We start from the raw sequence: 20,978 nt of genomic DNA on the forward strand, positions 1-20,978 counted from the left end.
ACGAAAAACTCTGCCTACATGGATTTACACAATGAAGTATTACTCAACTATTTTAAAAAATGACACTATAAAATTCAAAGGTAGGGGTTGGAGATTTAGCTCAGTGGTAGAGCACTTGCCTAGCAAGGGCAAGGCCCTGGGTTCAGTCCTCAGCTTTGAAAAAAAAAAAAGAAAGAAAGAAAGAAATTCAAAGGTAAATGGATGGAGCTAGAAAAAAATAATCATGAGTGAAGTAACCCGGACCCAGAAAGACAAACATGGCATGTATTTACTTGTATATGGATGTTATCTGTTAAGTATTCAATAAGCAAGGTACAATCCATATATCCATAGAAGTTAGGTATAGAGTAAGGGACTAGGGGAGAGAGGTAGAGCTCCCCAGGGAAGGGAAAACAAGATATTTATGGATGGATGGGGGTAGGAGGGACACATAAATTGGAGAATCAAATGGGAAGTGGGAGGAAAGAGTGGGTGAGAGGAAATATGGGGAGGAACAGCTAAAACTAAGGGCCATTTGAGAGGTTGTATGGGAACCCACTATGATAGAACCTTCCTAAAATATGAAGATGATCTAAATAAAATTGCCAAATAATGGAGGAAATGGATCCCCAACTGGAAATCTCTCATCATTAAATGAAACTTTCAGTGCCAGGAATGAACTATATCTAATCAAGTTGTTGGCAAAAGGAGCCCCATGGGAACCCCCAAATAACCCAGACTATTGCCAAGGCTATTGGTTGATCTCCACAAACTGACAGTAAGGCCCCACTGCTGAAGACAACACCTATACAACTCATTGAACATGGAGAAATCAAGCTGGTGCCTTACCTAGGGTTGTCATCCCTACTGACAAGTGTTCAGAGTACTGGAAGGTACTCTGCATGCTACCAAAGGAGAAGGGTAAACACCAATCCACCTACAAACACTTTGATCTACAATGACGACCTGCCTGCAAGGTGCAGCAGTGCAATAGGGCTCAAAGGCCATGGGAGTAACCAACCACTATCTGAGTGGATTGAAGGCCCACTCCATGAGATGGAATCCATCACCAACACTGCTTCGGTGGCTACGAATTTGAGAACAGATGGTCCAGGGAGCTAGGGGAAAACAAAACACTACTGTTCTGCTAAAGGAACATAGCCATACAGTGACTCCTAGCAAGATTATTTATGTTCAAAAAGAGTGCCTTGCTCGGCCATCATTGGAGAAGCTTCCTACTGCAGTAGACGGGAATAAACACAGAGACCCACAGCTGGGCTATGTGCAGAGAGTGAGAGACCTGAAACACTCACTTCTAAATGAGATGTCTCCATCAAAACCCTCCCTCAGGGGTCAAAGAACCCCAGAGAAGAAGAGGTAAAAAGATTGTAAGAGCCAGATGGGATGGAGGACACAGAAGAAACAGGGACTTCTAAACACAGGACTGAAACACATTTGAACTCACAGAGACTGAGGCAGTATGCACAGTACCTACACAGGTCTGGGCCAATGGGGTTCCAGCCCTGAGAGGGGAAATAGACCCAAGCCCCCAACCCTAACCCGGAAGCTATCCCCAATTTATAACTACTCACAAATGAAAAGTTAGTTCTCCCCAACAGAGTCTCACTGGGGACACAGTCCACTCTTAAGGGCAGGCCCCGTGCCCAGTAGATGGCAAACACAAAATGACTCATTGGCACCTTTGGAGGTTGTTTCATGTTTTGCCAGAACTTTTTTTTTTTTTAACCTTGCAGATCCTTTGAGTATATATTTTGGTTTCTGGTTTGTTTTAATGGGATTCCTGTGTGTATGAACATTTGTATTCTCTTCAGCTATGTGTTTCTAGTGCTTTTCTTTGACTCTCCTGTTTGTTTATTTTGCCCTATTCCAGTTTTATCTTATTTTATTATCGTCTTCAGATGCCTGTTTGCTTTCTGACCAGCTACAGAAAGGGTGTGGATTCAGATGTGGGGGAGCAGGAAGGATCTCAGATGAGTTGAGGGAAGGGGAACTATAATCAGAATATATTATATGAAAAAAACAATTTTCAATAAGAGAAAAAAAGTAAAGAAAAAATAAAATGCATGATCTGATCATCCAGCACATAGATCTCTATGATCTTGCTGGGACAACCTGGGACACTGGTATAGATGGAAAGATTCTGCCTTATGATAACTGCTCTGCAGGTTATGACTGTCACAGACAATGCCTGAAGGACCACTTAAAAGCTACCAAATTCTATGTCCTGGACCGGCCATGCACAACTGCGGAGGACCAGGACAATTCTATTGTGCCACTTGGAGATGTGAAACTAGCACTTCTTGGGATACTAACAAGCCAGACCATATTTCTGTTACTAGGAATTTCTAATCTCCATCTTTGGGAAAAAAGACCTCCAAGCCTGTGCAGGGTCAGCTAAATGCAACCCCATTCTGATCTGGATCCATTACATCAGCCAGGAGACAAGCCAACTGGACAACTGGAAAGATTTGGTGGCTAAGACTATGGTTCAATGGTTATGACGGTGTCTTATTCACCATTCAACAATTCATAGTCCCTTTACATCGGCCTATCCCAGTTGGCCCAAATCCAGTTATAAATGCCTTGGCTACACCCACGGGACCACCCCTTTCCAGGACAGTCAGCCCCCTTATAATATCACCCCTGCTAGGGTACTCTCCTGGTCCCAAGGACCAATTAATCAAGTTTTTCCTTTCCTATTGGCTACATATGATTACCTAAATAATTCTGACCTGCCCATGGGGAACACACCCCAAGCTTACATTATCCATCAGCAGGACTGGCCTTTGTATCCTGCATTCTAGGAGGCTTATCTGCCCCTCTGCAACTTCATCCACTTTATTACCAGGACTTCCAGCACCTGTTACCTCAAAGTGCCTAAAGGCATCTGGTGGGCATGATCCACGGGTCTTACACCATGTGTACACACCCAGACACTACAACAAAACTCAGGATTTTGTGTCCTTTCAGATTTTCCCTCAAGTTCTTTCTTTTCAGATGAGACCATGAGAACCCACCTAGCCACCTTCCCTACAACAGCAGTCTCAGCGCTCCTGATTCTCACTTTGGTAGGTCTGGGGATAGTTGGAATAGGCACTACTGCCCTTGTGTTACAACATGAAAATTACAAAACTTTAGGTGCCCTGATCGATGCAGATCTGGCTGAGTTAGAAAAATCTATTTCCCACCTCGAATCATCCCTCATTTCTTTAGCAGAGGTAGTGTTACAGAACCACCAGGGTTAGACCTCCTCCTCTTACAACAGGGAGGACTATGCCTGGCCCTCGGACAACAGTGTTGCTTCTACACTAACCACTCGGGCTGATAAAAGAATCTGCCCCTGGTGTGTAAAAGGTTACAGGATAGAGAAAAACGAAGAAGGGACAGTTCTAACTGGTATGAAACCTTGTTCTCATGGTCCCCATGAGCCACCACCTTAACCACATTGGTAGGACCCCTATTGATCCTACTGCTAGCACTGATTTTTGGGCCATATATAGTCAACACGCTCCTCTGTACTATAAAAGAATGCACAGGAGCAATTAAATTAATGGTCCTTCACAGCCAATATAGGTCCCTGCCTACAAATAATATAGACCTCCATTAAGTTCAAAGATTTGACTTACGTTTCAACTCAAGGGAGGGAGGAATGGAGGCATCAGAACCAGTTGTTTGTTTGTTTGTTTTTTAAGGGGCCAGTTTGCTAAGACCTGTGCCCCATATTACCCCACTATCCTTGTTGATTCATGTCTGACTTCAACCAGACTCTCAGGAAGTATGCTCAGTGCGGTGGCCAAACAGTGCCCTACCCCACCCCAAGTAGGAACTGTTCTTGCCGTCTTCAGACCCCTGACATAGCAACCACAGTTGCTGAGCAGATGTCATGAACCAATCATTTTATGACTGCTGTATCAGTCAGGGTCTATACCCAATCACTTCAAGGAACACCTAACCACAGCTGGAATTCCACTAAGCAAGTTTAAAATGAACTGCCTCACTCTTCCCTAGGATGGATGCCACTTTGGGTGGACCCTAGCATGCTGGTTTTTCTGTCTTGAGAATAAAGCTGCTTTCTGCAATTGCATATCGGGTGTCTTCTGGTCATTTGGGACAATCTAAGTACCCTACACTGTGATTCTCGGGTTTCTGGCTGGAACAAGTAGATGGGCATTACTTCCCATCGATGTAGACAAGAAAGTACAAGATTAGTTTTAAATGAGCTGAGTTTTAAGCACTATGAGATACCCTAATACACACAGGTATCTAGTAGGTACTCTGCACTTCAAGCTTGACATTTAGGAAAGCCACTTTGATTGGGGACAGAATTTGGTGGTCATCCTATAATTATTATATATAAGTTAGAAGTCAGAGTGTGAGTTAGTGTGAAATGAGGGAAGGGCTTCGAAAAGTATTGTGGAGAACGTCAACTCATAAGGTCTGTCTTCAGGAAATAAGCCTTGAAAAACACAAAGAGAATGAGGTGTTTTAGTAGGTACATTTCAACAAAAACTCCCCGGCTACAAGTAGCATTTAGGATTATATCAAGAATGCAGCACCCTCCGTCTCTACAGGTGGTCTGCTCTTAAAACGCGCCCGTTCTGCTCCCTCATTCCCTTCCTGCTAATTTTTCTCCCCGTGACCTATGGCCCCTGAAATCCCAGGAACACATCAGAAGCTGCTGGAACCGAAGCTGGGGCAGTTTGTTTCCAGGACGGCCTCTCTCTCTCCCTCTAGTGTTCCGAGTTATCAGGAGTCTCACAGCGGGAAGCAGCGTTGATGCATCCTGTACCCAGAAGCGCCAAGCACGAGGAAGGGGAGAGGGGACGACATGGAAGGCGTGGCTTGTCCTCCACGCGGCTCAGGGGCATTCCGGTTTCCTCACGTTATACTTCTCTCACTTCTAAGCCTTACCTACAACGACTGCACTAAAACTAGTCAGGGAAGTTCCACAGAGATGCTCTGCAGCGACTCGGTCAGACCAGTCCGGAGTAAAAAGTTTCACCGGCTCTGGACAAAATCCCAGCCCTCTGCAGGGCAGCGCGGGAGCCAAAATTCAAATCCCGCCCTTTCCTGTGTTAGGGCCCGCCCCTCTCAAGTCCCGCCCTTTCCTGTGTTAGGGCCCGCCCCTCTCAGGTCCCGCCCTTTCCTGTGTTAGGGCCCACCCCCTCAAGTCCCGCCCCTACGCACACGCCGTCTCTGCTTTAGAGCCCCGCCTCCCGCGCTCAGCCCCGCCTCCCACGCACGACCCGCCTCCCACGCACGACCCGCCCATACCCGGGATCCGCTACACTAGTCGACGTGCAGCTTACGAACTTGCGGACATGGCGAACCAGGTATTGAAACGCGCGATGGGCCCGAGCAGAGGAAGGGAGCGCCCGGGTGGCACGTTGCCGCCAGCCTCGGGAGGCGAGCGCAGCCGCAGCGGGGGCAGGGAGGCTTTGTTTCGGCCCTGCGCTTGGAGAGCAGCTTTGCTTTCTGCTCTGCTCGGCCCGAGCCGGATGGGGAGAGGCCCGTGCCCTTCACGCGGGATGGAGTAGCCTGCCCGGGTCGTAGTTGCAGGATAGCGGAGCCGGAACACTGACCGTGCTCCAAACTACTAAGAAAAGTCAGGCTCTTCGCCCTGCCTTCGCTTGCCGTGTGCAGCATCGTGTACCTGTTTCTTTAAATCACGTTTTAGTCTTTATTGACTTTGAAGCCTATCTCCTGTAAACCCGGTGGCTTGCAACCTTTAGTCTGTCAATATATTTCATAAGCATCAAGTGAAGTAACAAAACCCAACATTCCTCATTAGGCTTGCTTCTGTGGTAAGGAAGGGTTGTGCTGGGTGTAATCACTGTGGTATCTCATTGCTTTAGATGCACGATGTAAATTGTATATGGAATTTTAAACTTTCCAGAAGCCACATTAAAAAGAACACATAAAATTAATTCCAATGGCATATTTACCCAGCCTAATAGTCACAGCACTGTTTCAATATGTTGTCAGTATTTTTAAATTAAGATACTTTTACTCTTTTAAGCTTTCAAAATTTTACATTTGTAATCGATCTCAGTTCACACTGACCTTTTTCTAGTGTTCAGTAGCCACACATGGCAAATCGCTAATGTGTTAGCTAACACAGAAGAGATGGTTATGGTATTTTTACATATCTCCCATTTGGATATTTCTTAGGATCCTTTCCACTGTGCAGTTTTGCATTAAAGTGGTGTATTATAAGCTATCCCAAGGAAAAGATTATTAGGATACATAATAATAAACTTACGGTTCCTTGAATTACTTGTCAAACCTACTGACAGGATCTGGGTGGAATTTTGTTGTTATTGTTGTTCTTAGCTTGGCTTGCCTTTTGTTGTGTTGGGGATCGAATCCAGGGCCTGTGCATTCAAGGCAAGTGCTCTACCATTAAGCTACATCCCTAGCTTGGGACCTGTATTCTTTATTTTTTCCTCTTTTTTTTTTTTCTTTTGACAAAGTCTCACTATGAGGCTCAGGCTAGGGCCAGAACTTTCTATATGTGGGCCTCAGACTCACAGAGATCTTCCTTCCTCTCCCTCCCCAGTGCTGAGATTAAAGGTATGCACCTCCACACCCAGCAGGACCTGTATCTTAATCTGTTCTTCTTTATCCATTGTACAGTGTCATGAGTGTGTCAATTAAATGCTTTTTTTTAATAAATTTTTTAATGTGTATCTGTTTGTGTTTATGTGCACCACATGCATGCAGAAGCTTGCGGAAGTCAGAAAAAGGCACAGGTCCTCTGGCACTGGAGTTACAAGTAGGGGTGGACATGTAGATACTGAACACTGAACCCAGCTAGAGCCCTCTGCAGGAGCAGCAAGCCATCTCTTCAGCCTTTCAAATATATATGTGCCTGCATTTATATGCACACGCGTTGTTGTTGTTGTTGTTGTTTGGTGGTGGTGGTGGTGGTGGTGGTGGTGGTGGTGGTGGTGGTGTATTTTCCAGGGAGGGTTTGAGATGGGATCTTTCTATGTAGCCCTGACTGTCCTGCAACTTGAAATGTAGACTAGGCTAGCCTCGAACTCACAGAGATCCACCTGCCTCTAAGTGCTGGGACTAAAGGTTTGCATCACCATCCCTGGCCCTTCAAATACATGTTTTTAAGTATATTATTTATATGAAACCTAGAAAACAATTCACCATCTCACTCAGAGGTATACGTTTTTCTGTGAATGTGTTGTTCACTTTATTTAGTTTTGCATGTATCCGTATCTGGAGTGTGTGAGTGTGTGTATGCGTGTACAAACGTGGGCATGTGGAGTGCTAAAGCTGACATCCGGAGTCCTCTTCAGTCGCTGTCCACCATATGTATTTAATCAGGGTCTTTCACTTGAACCCAGAGCTTGCCAGCACAGTTAGTCTAGCCAGCCAGCTTGCTCTGAGGATCCCCTCTCTACCATCTGAGTGCTGGAATTACAGACAGACCACTACATCCAAGTGTGCTGTGGAGCTGAGCTCCTCCACATGCTTGCACAGCAGGGCCTTTCCCCACTGAGCCGTCTCCCCAGCCCTGGTACACTCCACATTAGCATTTATCGTTATCTGATTCGACCGTGAAGTAATTATTAATTTAGGAGGATAAACTGTTTACTCCCTTTCCCCCACTTCAGGTGATCAGATGCAAGGCTGCAGTCGCCTGGGAGGCCGGAAAGCCTCTCTCCATAGAGGAAATAGAAGTAGCACCTCCAAAGGCTCATGAAGTCCGAATTAAGGTAACGTTACAGCAAGGCACTGTGGGAAAAAGCTTACAGTTAGGTCTCCCGATGGAAGAGTGGACTGAGGGCCGCAGAGGATTAACCCAAAGGGTGGTGTCAAGGAGAAGGCATTGGAAGCCTTCCAGCTGCAGAATCAACCTCTCCATCATTTTGTATTTGCTCTCAGGCTAAGAAGCCAAGCCTCCGGATTAGTGGACTACCACCATAGGACTTTTATGGTTGGGTTTAAGGTGGCTTTATATGATCCTCTCCTTTCTGCTGATCCCATAACCCACAGCATGGTGTATTAGAGTCAAAGAATAGGCTTGGTCTTCAGTTTACTTCCAGAAAAAAAGAGTTCTTGATTGAAGAGAGCAATAAACAAATGAAAATCCCTTGCCTAGAGAACTTTAAAAGGCCCTGCCCCTGATGGACTGGGCCAGGGTTCAGTGGATTCATGAGTCCCCTGCTCCTTACCCTCTACTGTGGCTAAGAAAAGAAGTTACTGCTAGAGAGAGGCAGAAGACAGCATTCCAGAGAGACCTTTGATTCTTTGATAGTTATAAAACTTCGTTTTACCCTCTGCTCTGTACTTGTTTTGGGGGAAAAGTTAATGTTTTAAAGTCGTAACCATTACATGTGTTTTGCTCCTTAGCATTCTGAAACAATGTTGCTCTTCAAGGAAAAGAGTCACTGGTCTCTTGTACCATCATGACACTGCCAGACACACTGTGCACACTAGCCTGTGTCCCAAGGCTCACAAGTATCTGGTTGAGAAGCCCAAAACCTAATGCTTTTCAAGGCCCTTTTCAGCCAAGATCTAAGACTCTGAAATCTTATAATACTTTGTGTATTTCTGTTCATGTTCAGAAGTTAAGCCGATTGGTGTTTTTGCCGGTAAAGACAGTTTGTCCTAAACTGAGATGGGTAATGTGGACCCAGTGACAGCTTTCATCCCCAGGAAATTGGTGGCTTACAGCAAAGAATGAGTACATAGGACAGAAGCAGAAAAGCATAAATACAAACAAGATTTTGCCTTTAATTGCTTTTTTTCTTTAATGTTTATGTTTATGTGCCTCTGTGAGTTTATATGTGCCAAGTGCATGTAGGAACCTGAGGAGACCAGAGGGTGTTGGAGCCCAGAGCAGTTGCAGGTAGTTGTGAGCGCCAGATGTGGTGCTGAAAACCAAAAACCAGATCATCTGTAAGAGCAGCAAGCACTCTTAATCCCTGAGCCATCTTTCCAGCCCCAAGACACAATTATTAGAAGTCAGAGAAGTCCAATGAAAGGCTTGTTTGAGTAGAAATTGTGTATGTCAGCAAAAAGACTCCGTTCCGGGCTGGAGAGATGGCTCAGAGGTTAAGAGCACTGACTGCTCTTCCAGAGGTCCTGAGTTCAATTCCCAGCAACCACATGGTGGCTCACAAGCACCTGATGAGAGCTGGCTCCCTCTTCTGGTCATACATGCTGTATACATAATAAATAAATAAATCTTAAAAAAAATTTAAAAAAAAAAAAAAAAAAAAAAAGACTCCGTTCCACTAAAAGCTCTGAGTTTTGGCAGAGACCAGACAGACAGGTACCTCTCAGAAACAATGTCTTCTTAGGCATCACATTCCCCCAAGTTAGGAAGCCAGCAGTGAGATGGCCCTAGCTGTTCTGATCCTCTTTACTGAAGGCACAGTACAATAAAGCCACTAGCTTTACCTCTGCTTGCTCACATACACCAGAAAGAAAATAGCTATGCCACACCTCCATACTTATTAACACACCACCATCCTCATTACTGCCAAGAAGTCTGCCAGGTCTAAGAATTATAAACATGCTCATTTTAGAGAAGTAAAATTATTCAAGATGTGTATTTAAAAATCTGCAAAATGTGATATCTCTAGTTGCACGTGCATACTTAGGTACTTTTTCTCTTAACATCCTGGTAGATCATTGCCACTGCTGTTTGCCACACCGATGCCTATACCCTGAGTGGAGCTGATCCTGAGGGGTGTTTCCCAGTGATCTTAGGACATGAAGGTGCTGGAATTGTGGAAAGCGTTGGTGAAGGGGTTACTAAGGTGAAGGCAGGTAAGGAAAGCATTTAATTCACTCATAAGGATTTTGGCTTGTTTCTGTGAGGACATTACTGTCTGAATAACTATACAGCTATTTATTTATGAGCAGGTCATCACCTGAAAAGTTGTCACAGTTAATTTCACTTATCTTAGAAGGACAAGTATTTGGATGCATTTTTTCTTCTTTGATTTTTCAAGCAGCTGTTCATTTGAAACTGTTTTAAGTTTATTACCATAAAGCAGTTTTGGCAAGTTAAGCATGAATTTTTAGAGGTGCATCAATGATTTGGTGTTTTTGAAACAAACCATCCTCCTTATCCTCCAGTTATTTAGAGTTTTATTAAGATCAAAAACTTGGAAACATACCTTTTTGTGCATGGCTGGCTAGTGTCAGGACCATGCTCTTTAGACAGCATTTCTAAGCCTTGAGGTTGTTGACGGAAGTGAGAGGATTGCTGTGTTCACTTAGAACCAGCTGCGCCATTCAGGATAACAACCTCACGTCTGTTTTCCAGGTGATACTGTCATCCCCCTGTACATCCCACAGTGTGGAGAATGCAAGTTTTGTCTGAATCCTAAAACAAACCTTTGCCAGAAGATAAGGTTAGTATCTTTTTTTAAATATATATATAGCTCTTTTTAAAAAAATCTAATGTACATACGTGTACTGTGTGTATGTCTGTTGCACATGCAGGGGCCCCAGCAGGGCATCCAAGAGGCTCACGCCCCACCTTCATCTTCCTCCTTGTTGCATGACAAAACTTTTCCTGGGAAGGTGTAACACATATGTCTACCCCACCACAGACCAAAGTACAGATACAACCGAAGTCCAGCTTGGTGAAATGAACCATGAGTTTTATTGGGGGTTATTTATAGGAATATGGATGAGGGGTTACTTACAGGAGCAGAAATACCAAAGCCCACCCTAGCATGTGTGACAACTCACAAAAGCCAGGAACATGGGGCACACTGCACAGCCTGCAGGCCCCCCAACAAGTTACAGAGTGTCCTTTCCAGGTGCCTGTGCTGGTCTAAACCTCTTCCAGGACGCTGCTCTGGTCTGCGAGTCTTCTTTGCAGCTTGTCTGAAGGGGACTCCTAGCTTTTATTGCTTATTCTGGCAAGAAGGGGCCGAGTGAATCCGGCCAGTTTCAGGGACTTCCTGAAGCTCTTCTGAGTTGTTTACCTTTCTGATTAAGGAGTTTCCTTGTAGAATGTCATGTTTCAATTTCAGAGGGAACTATTACACAACTTCCCCACCGCATTCCTTTGAGAAAGGGTCTCAAACTGAAGCTCTCCATTCCAGCTATGCTCCCTGGCCAGTAGCTCCTGGGGTGGCCTGACTCCATGCTTTCTCTCCCCCGCACCCCAGCACTAGGGTTACCACATATGGGGTCATGCCTTGTGTCGTACATGGATTCTGCACTTTGAACTCAGATCTTCATGTTTACACAGTAAGTGCTTTTAACTGCTGAGCCATCTCCCCAGCCCTCTTTTAACATAGTCTTATAATAAGAGATCTTATTAACAGTAAATATGTGCTAGAGAGATGGCTCAGTGGTCCAAAAGGCACTTGTACAAGCTGCTCTTCCAGAAGACCCAGGTTTGATTCCTAACACCCACATGGTGGCTCACAGCCATCTGTCACTCCAGTTCCAGGGAACTGACACCCTCTTCTGGCCTCAGGGTACCAGGCACACACATGGTGCACATACATACATACATACATTGCAAAAGACCCATACACGCAAGAAAAATAATAGATCACAGCAAGTAATTGTGTAGTGATTTATATAGTGCTTTTTACAAGAGTTACTTAATTCTGTCTTTAAAGAGGCCTCACTGTCAGTGTTACTAAGCATTTTTCAAGGATGAAAAAATCAAGGCCTAGCAATCTCCAAGTTTGCCCAGTATCACCAGGCATTAAGATATAAAACAGGAGCTTGTTACCAGGCGTGGTGGCCCACAACTGTAATCTCAACACTCAGGAAATGGAGGCAGGAGGGTCACAGTCCAGACTACAGATGTATGGCCTTGTTTCAAAGAGCCAAAGAAGGGTGGTGGGGATAGGGGAGTCAGAGTTTTCTAAATACATTCCCTTCCTGTAACAGCCAGCTGAATTTGCAAGGAAAAACATGATTTTTAAAGTGAAATGAAGTCTTTTTTTATGAGCTGTTTTATTGCCCATTAAATCAAAGTAATAAAAATTACCACAGAAGGGTTGTGTGAAGCCTACAGGAGATAAGAAGCCCCTTGACACGGCAGTTCTGTTGTGAGGTATGGCTTGCCACTTGAGGACCCTTTGAGACCATTTAGATCTTGTTTGTTGCCCTTTTTTTACTGAGGTAGACCATACATCAGTACACTACTCATGGTACACAGACTGTAAATGTGCAGCCCAGTGAATGTTTACATGTATACCTACCTGCTGGGTAGACCCTTCTCCCAGGTACAGGTAGAGATCTCTGCCAGCGCCCCTCTGTGCTCCTCATGTCCCTTCCAAACCAATACCTGACTCATGCAGCAGTCACCACTGTCCTGGTGGCTTTCCCTGTAGGGCTTTGTGTAGTTGGATCATGAGGCGTGTGCTGTCAGGGTTCTTCTATTTGTGTCTCTGAGCAGTGTCCACGTTCCTGTGTGCGTGTCTACTTTTGTGTTGTTCTGTCATACTCCACTCCAAATACCAGTGTTTGGCCACTAGGTCATACCAAGAGGAGCTGTTAAAATTAGCGCTGCATTCTTACCGGTTTTTTGTTGGGTATGTATGCTACTTTCTCAAGGTGGATTCCTGTGATTTGATTGGCTAAGTTGTGAGAAGTACACACACAACTTTCCAATGTGAATGGAAGAGTTTATACTCCTACAACAATGTATAGAAGACCTGTTTTCTCCTCATTTGTGTATTTATTCGTGTATAAATTTCAAACAATTTATCTGAGTGTCTATCAGGTTATTGTATGTATTAGAAATGACAAATGTTGCAGCTGAGAAGATGGCTCAGTTGGGAAATTTTAGATCCCTAGAAACCACATCGGAGCCAGCTGCAGCAGCACAAGAGTGTAGTCCCACACGCCCTTAGGGAGATGGAAGGAGACAGGACAGTCAGAAGATGAGCTACCTAACTGACACAGTAGCAAAGAGACCCTGTCTCAGACAGGGTGGAGGGACTAAGAGCAACACCTTAAGGTTGTCCTCTGACCTACACACACGCAGTGAACCCTCACACCACTGGACACAGTGTTAATGCTTTTCATGCCACACATTCAGATTTTTGTAGCAGTAATCCACAAGGAAGACTGCTGCTTCTCCACACTGCAGTGAGGCACCAGAAGCAACACTTCATCAAGTGGCTCAGGGCCATCAGCATCTGACTGGGCCTGTGCTCCTAAGCAAATGCTTGTTCCCCATCTCTTGTGAGATAAATGAGGTTAGGGAGTTGTTTGGGGGGCATTTTGCTTGTTTGTTTTTCCCTCTAGTGTAACATGAATCTTAAAAGGTCTTATTAAGAAAAACTAACCCAGAGCCAGGTATTGGGGTGAATACTGGAAGATCAGAGAGACAGAACACAAACCACAGCTTCTTCACCTCGCCAACTTCTCCTCTGATCCTGTTTCCTTGAACTGGAGCCTCTGAGTCCTCACCTGAGTAAATCCAAATGCTACTAAAAGCTTAACCAGCTCTAGTTCCTGGTCCTCACGCCTTATATACCTTTCTGCTTCCTGCCATCACTTCCTGGGATTAAAGGCGTGTGTCACCATGCCTGGCTGTTTCCACTGTGGCTTTGAACTCAGAGATCCAGACGATCTCTGCCTTTGGATGCTAGGACTAAAGGTGTGTGTGCCACCATTTTCTGGCCTCTATATCTAGTGGCTGTAGAAGTAACCGTCTTATTAAATAAGAAACACAGAGTCAATGCAAAGATGAAAGCCCAGAGGTCAGAGCTAAGAGCCTTACCCTTCACTGCTGTAGCTATCCTCTTCAGCCAAGAGAGCTACTTCCTCTGTGTTTGTCTTTATATAGACTTTCTGTTCTGCCTTCTCATTGGTTGTAAACCCAACCTCATGACCTCCTCGTCACTGCCCGTCTGTACAGTATTGGTATTGAGATTGGTATTGAGATTAAAGGCGTGTGTCTCCAATGCTGGCTGTATCCTTGAACACACAGAGATCTGCCTAGCTCTGCCTCCCAAGAGCTGGGATTAAAGGCGTGCACCACCACCGCCCAGCTTCTGCGATGGCTTGCTATTAGCTCTGACCTCCAGGCAACTTTATTTATTAACATACAAATAAAATCACATTTCAGTACAAATAAAATATCACCATAAGTGGCTGTTCTGTTCTCTGACTCCAGATAAGTTTATTAAGGTGCACAATATATTGGGGAACACAATATCATCACACCCTAGTGATAGTTAACCACAGTCAAAGAGAAAGGCCAGGCATGGTGGTGCACATCTTTAATCACAGTACTCAAGAGGTAGAGTCAGGTGGATCTCTCAGTTTGAGACCATCCTGGTCTACATATCACCCTGAAGGCCGACCAGGGCTACATAGTGAAGCCCTGTCTCAAAAAGAGGTGGGGTAGAATTCAGATCCTTGAGAAATATTACTCTGTTGAAGCTCCATGGAGGTGCCTTTGTTTTTTACAAGATGAGTTGGATAATTGTTTAGAATCTCTTCTTGTATAAATTCTAGTTTGGGCTTCATTATTTATGAAGCCTTATTTGCTTGTAAGTTTTTATAGAATTTTAAAATAATGTCACAGAAGTTGAACCTGTAAAAATCAGTTCAGTTCTGATAGCACAACTTAACTGAGATAGAACATAGGTGGATATAGTGCTTATGGTATGCAGATCCCAGAAGGATACCGAAGCTGAGTAAGATCAGTCTTTGTAAGTTTATCTAGTAAGGTTTTGTTGGAATGTGGAAAGTTGTTAATGGATACATTAGAGTGGCGGTTCTCAACCTGTGGGTCACGACCCCTTTGGGGGCGTCAAATGACTCTTTCATAGTGGTCACACATCAGATATCTTAAATATTAGATATTTACATTATGATTCATAACAGTAGCAAAATTACAATTTTGAAGTAGCAGCAAAGTAATTTTAGGGTTGGGGGTCACCACAACATTAAAGGGTGACAACATTAGGAAGGTTGAGAACCACTGCATTCAAAGTTAGGAGTTTTTGTCTTAGTATACTTTTCTGAGTATTTGCTGGTATTATTTTTAAAGTGACTTTTTTTTCTAGAGAGTTAAGGAAATGAGTCTACCCTTCCATTTTCATTTTCCTTTTTTCTTCTCTAGAGTCACTCAGGGGAAAGGACTAATGCCAGACGGCACTAGCAGATTTACCTGCAAAGGAAAGTCTGTTTTTCATTTCATGGGAACCAGCACATTTTCTGAGTACACAGTTGTGGCTGACATCTCCATTGCTAAAATTGATCCGGCGGCGCCTTTGGATAAAGTCTGCCTTCTTGGTTGTGGCATCTCAACCGGCTACGGTGCTGCTGTGAACACGGCCAAGGTAAGAGACTGGCCTGGGCTTCAGCTTCTGCCTTAATTCAGTCCAGTGAGACATGGCTGGAACAGTGGCTGTCCTGGGAGGCCGTGACTCTTGGCTTGCTGCTTACACACTGTCTTTGGTGATAGGTGGAGCCTGGTTCTACCTGTGCCGTCTTCGGCTTGGGAGGAGTTGGATTGGCAGTGATCATGGGCTGTAAAGTGGCTGGTGCATCCCGAATCATTGGCGTCGACATCAATAAAGATAAATTCGCAAAGGCTAAAGAGTTTGGAGCCTCTGAATGCATTAACCCCCAAGATTTCACTAAACCCATCCAGGAAGTACTCATTGAGATGACAGATGGGGGAGTGGACTACTCCTTTGAGTGTATTGGCAATGTGAAGGTCATGGTGAGTATTTGTGTATCTCCATTCTTTTCTGCTTATAATACTTTTTAAAATGCAGTGTCCTTAAGATTAAAGGTGGTTTTGTTTTGGAAGGAACAGCTTTGATAGGAATTAATTCTAAAGAAAGCGAAGGATGGTAGTAGCTTCTCAACTACTTGGAACTATTTGAGTGGGAAGTGATAGAAGGGATCAGGGAAAGATGAACAAAACAGTGTTTCTTTGCCTCTGACTGCATGGAATGAAAAGCTGAATAGTGTGGAGAGCATGAGCTTTGGAATTGGATGTGCACACACATCCTTACATGGTGACCTGAGTAAAGGATGCAGATTCTAACAGACGTAGGTAACATTAAATAGTGAGTGTCTCACAGTTACTTTTGACAGCTTCTTGCACTAAAATCTTGAATTTTAAAAAAAAAATTTTTTTTTTAGATTTATGTGTCTGAATGTTTTGCCTTTGTGTATGTATGTGCACCACACGTGTGCCTGGTGCCCACAAAGTCAGAAGAGGTCATTGGATCCTCGAGAACTGAAGTTAGGGATGGTTGTGAGCCACCTTGTGGGTGCCGGGATCTGAAACCTGGTCCTCTGTACCGCTGAGCTCTCTCTCCAGCACTACAATCTTTACTTTTGAGTTGGGGTTTACTTTTATTTTTAAACTGATACCTAGAAGCATAAAACTTGCACGTTGCTGGATTACCAGGTAACGACCAATCCTTTGTGTACTGTTTACACTTGCCTAAATGGGGAAACCTTCAAGATTGTCTAGCTGTGTCAAGTACGAATAGCAGCTGCAGACACTTGGGCTGTGCCACAGCAAACACGCGGCTGCTCCCTTCTTGTCTGGGTCAGAGTCCCCCAGCTCTACCTGATCCCTTTTATCATTCTCTTCCTTTCTCTTAGGAAGGAGGTTTTCTGGCACAGAGCGTTTATGAGGAGAGAAGACGTCATTCATAGGAATCTTAGCTTTAACTTGATGATGAGGTCTTTCCATATGGTATTGCATGTTTCATGATGTGTTGGCATGTCTTCATTTAGTTCACCTTCTATGTCTCCTCAATGCTGACAGTCTGTCTTGGATGAGGTGATGAGTGTGACTTGGTTGTGAAGAGTAGGTATTGGCTTTTGGAAGCTGTGTTGGTGGTACATATAAAAGGTCTTCTCATCAAATAAAAAGTCAAAAACAACATGGTCCCTCTACTCTAACAGTATCCCCTGGCTCAATCCTGGGCTTTGGTCTCCTACACCAGACAGTATTATCTTCTAGCCATAGTGCATTTTCAAGATGAACTTGTAGAATCTGCCCTTGAACCATCTCTCCATTGCAGCTCAGTCTGTCTTTGGGACCAAGCCGTCCCCCGTGACCCTGGCACTCCATGCACACAGACTGAATTTGCTGAGCCCGTCCCTGTCCTGGCTTTTGAGTACTGATTTGCATCACAGGGCCTGAGCACTTGAGGTCACACTCCCAACAGCTCCTTTCTTACTCTTTGGCCTTCACATTGTCACAGACACTTGCAGAGCCTTTTTTTTTTCTTTTGGACCTTCTTCAAGGACACTGAGAGCTGATGTACACTTCCATCTCTCTTCTCTCTCCTCCTCCTCCAGAAACCATCATTCATGTCGGAGCCACAGTCCCCACCTGCACCATCCCCAATTACCTGCTCTTCTCCCTTGTCATGTAATTCCCTGCTGTTGGAATCAGACTCTCAGAGACTTGAGAAATCTGTTTAAGCCTTTCTCCCTCATTTGGATTCTCTGCTGGCCTTTTGTAGTTCTTCCTAGGTAGCATTGGGTTTGACTAACCCCCTCCACCCCAAGAAAAAAACAATCACAATAAAATGGTTTCCTTACCACTTTCTACAGCTAATGAGAAAGCTGAGGCCAGAAGGGTGGACAGCTCCTGCTCCTCCTCTCCTCCTCCTTTCGTGGAGAATTCTAGAAAGTTCCTTTGTAACCTTCCTGATTACTGTCATTCTCACTGGAGTGAGGTGATGTGTTGTGGTTTTGAGTCTCAGGAGTGACTAGTGATGTTGAACATTTTTTCAGTTATGTGTTTGCCCTCTGTCTGCTTTGGAGAAATGTCTTTTTACATCTCTGGCCCAGGTTGTTTAGCTCTTTGTTGTTGGAGTTTAGGGGTTTCTTGTAAATGATCTGTGTGCACTCTGGTGTTCTCTGCCGTGCAGAAGTCTTTATTTGCTCAATCTGTTTGTTTTCTGCTTTCACTTCCTGTGTTGTTTGAAATCTTACCCAAAAAGGTTCCCTGTTCCAGTGTCTGTATTTCCCTTATGTTTTCTTCTAGTACTTTGAAAGTCTCAGGTCTTAAATTTAAGTCCATTTGTAGTTGGTTTGTTTTTTTGTTTTTTGTTTTTTTGTTTTTTTTTTTTATAACTTATGAGAGAGAAGCAGTCCAGATTCATTCATTTTCATTGTGGATATAGGATATAAAGTTTAAAAAGAAAAGGAAATTTGTCCCATTTAATACTCAGGTTAATTTTTAAAGATACTTGTAAAAAGTGTGGGGATTTGTTGCCATTTTTAAAGGCTCTGTCACCCTTCCTCCGCTGGAAGTTTCTGGGGAAGAGGGCATTCTCTGTGCAGTTCACGGACACCCGTGATCGTCTTATCTCTGTGCTTGCAGAGAGCAGCCCTTGAGGCAGCCCACAAGGGCTGGGGAGTCAGTGTGGTGGTTGGCGTAGCTGCTGCTGGTGAAGAAATCGCCACTCGTCCCTTCCAGCTGGTGACAGGCCGCACGTGGAAAGGCACTGCCTTTGGAGGTAACGCAGTGGAGAAGTAGATTTTCTCTACTCTGTTTCCATTGGTGTAATTTAAATCCCAGTCTCATTCTCTTGTATGAACACAAATCATCACACGTTTTAGTTCTATCATGAATTGTTCGTGGGAGACTTGAAAAGAAGGCTTTCAGAATCAGTCAGTGTTGGCTGCTGGGGCTGGGGAGGCATTCGGCTTCTGAAGTAAACAGAACCAAATGATACACACTTGTGAAAGGAGGGCAAGAGCAAGTTGTAGCGGCCTTTAACCCCAGTACTTGGGAGGCAGAGGCAGGTGCAAGGCCAGCCTGGTGTACAGAGTGAGTCCCAGGACAGCCAGAGCTACACAGTGAGGCCTTGTCTCAAAAAGAAGGCAAGAACCAAAAGAATGAGAGAGCAAGAATTAATTGAGCAAGAGAGAATGCAGCCATCATTGGGTATGATCAGACTCCTTTCTGAATAACACTGGTTTCTGTAGTAACCAATACTGAGTCCTAAACTAAAACACTGACAAAACTTTTTAGCAAAACTAAAAGCTATCAAACTGATCATTTTCCCCCTGGTGTAATCATTGTTTAGTCATTTGGCAGTATCTAACTACGGGTAGAAGATTGGGGAAAGAGTCTTTTGTGGTGCTCAGCTGGGAGAAGATACCAAAACATGTCTCACAACTATTGTGAACGAATGACCTCCATAGTTCTTACAGGCTTTCAAAAACTAAATAACCAAACCTATCCTATCGTCCTTATTGGCGGGAAAATATCCCAGACATTTTGAACGATCTGTTGAAGAGAATGTGTCAAGATCCCAGACTATGTATTGAACCAACTTTTTTGAAACCCACAATAAAAGCCTTGAAAGTAAATGCTAAAATGAGGGCATGACCAAAATTTTCTTCTTTATGACTATACTGTCTACCTTAGGAGATGTCCGTCTGACTAAATAGTTTCTAGTATCTTGGAACTATTTAACTGGCACATGCTCCTGGGAGCACCATATTCCAGGAGCTGGATTTGAAAGGGCCTTTGAAGCCAGAGTTACACGTACTAGCTAGGCAAGTGCTCTCCAGCAGAATTAGAAGCTGTTTGTTTTTGAGGCAGAGTTGACTAGGCTTGACTTAAATCCTTCCTGCCTCAGCCTCCACTGTAACGAACTTTTCACGTCTGTGTCATCAGGCCCAGTGTTTAGTAGCCCTAATATAGGAAAAGAACAATTAACTCTAAGTGTGTACTTTTTCACAGCTAATGTTGTGTCTAATTCTTCTTCCACTTCACACCAGTTATAGGATGTTTCATTTCCCCTTGAATTCTACTTAACCTCTTAACTGTATCAGTGTCACCCAGGAAAGGAACATGACTAATTAGGTACACCATAGAAACTTGTCGCATAAATTTATCCTTAAGAGGGGCTGGAGAGATGGCTCAGCAGTTAAGAGCACTAGCTGCTCTTCCAGAGGACCCGGGTTCAATTCCCAGCACCCACATGGCAGTTCACAACTCCAGTTCCAGAGGATCTGACACCCTCAAACCAATGTACATAAAATAAAGTTAAACAAATTATTTTTTTTTTAATTTATCCTTAAGAATGTGATTTCTTTTAGGCTGGAAGAGTGTAGAGAGTGTCCCAAAGCTGGTGTCTGAATATATGTCCAAAAAGATAAAAGTTGACGAATTTGTGACTGACAATCTACCCTTCGACCAAATTAACAAAGCCTTCGACCTGCTGCACTCGGGGAAAAGGTGAGCTTTCAACTCAGCTGTATAATACAGAATTAGTGATGACCTGATACTTAAAGAGGGAGGGAGGATCAAAACAAATAGAATATCAGTGGTCTAAAAATTCACCATTCAGGGCTCAGAGGGAGAAAGTGCCTGCTGCCAAACCTGATGGCTCAAGTTCAATCCCCAGGACCCACATGGTAGAAAAAGAGAACTGCCCTCCACACACATGCCATGATGCATACATACACATACATACACATGGAATAAATAAGTGTAATTTTTTTAGTTCATCTTTCAAATTTTATTCTTCTTGCTCTGTCTCACAGCATTCGAACTGTTCTAAAGGTGTAAGTTCAGAAGAGAACACTGTCCATCCTGTACTTTTTCCTGTGATCAGAACAGACTGACAGATCTGCAAGCCTCTTAGACTTCAGAAACTACTAGAAGGAATGTGTGTAATCATGGCTCTAATCAAGGACAAGGCAAATAATCGCAAGTCAGTTTTTTTAATTCTTCACATAAATAATTGCTGCTCATCAAGAAATATTTTAACATAATAAAAATACTTTCTGCATTTGTGTATAAGTTGTAATCTTGTTGTCTCTCTGCCCAGTACGGTGTCTAGAAGCAGTGTTGACCGAAAAGAAAGGCTGATTTTTAATTCATTCACATGAATTTAGTTAACAAGCCAAGATTAATTAGAGTATTTGTCATCAAATACCTTTTAGAAATGTATACTACAAAGCATTCAATAAACTTTTGATAAGTTTTATTAAGGCAAATATTTTGATAATAAATA

The 20,978-nt window shown here is 43.8% G+C and overlaps 1 protein-coding gene across 1 annotated transcript; it reads left to right on the top strand.

Annotated features, from left to right (window-relative positions):
* Window positions 1-5,231: 5,231 nt before the first annotated feature.
* Window positions 5,232-20,764, top strand: LOC131913605 (alcohol dehydrogenase class-3). The gene is made up of 9 exons (XM_059266336.1): window positions 5,232-5,333; window positions 7,632-7,733; window positions 9,654-9,795; window positions 10,298-10,385; window positions 15,086-15,305; window positions 15,431-15,691; window positions 18,329-18,464; window positions 20,059-20,197; window positions 20,506-20,764. The coding sequence occupies exons 1-9, from the start codon at window positions 5,322-5,324 to the stop codon at window positions 20,528-20,530; spliced, it is 1,125 nt and encodes a 374-aa protein (XP_059122319.1). The 5' UTR covers window positions 5,232-5,321; the 3' UTR covers window positions 20,531-20,764.
* The last annotated feature ends 214 nt before the right edge of the window (window positions 20,765-20,978 follow it).

Source organism: Peromyscus eremicus, chromosome 6 (genome assembly GCF_949786415.1).
Source record: "Peromyscus eremicus chromosome 6, PerEre_H2_v1, whole genome shotgun sequence".
Lineage (NCBI taxonomy): Eukaryota > Metazoa > Chordata > Mammalia > Rodentia > Cricetidae > Peromyscus > Peromyscus eremicus.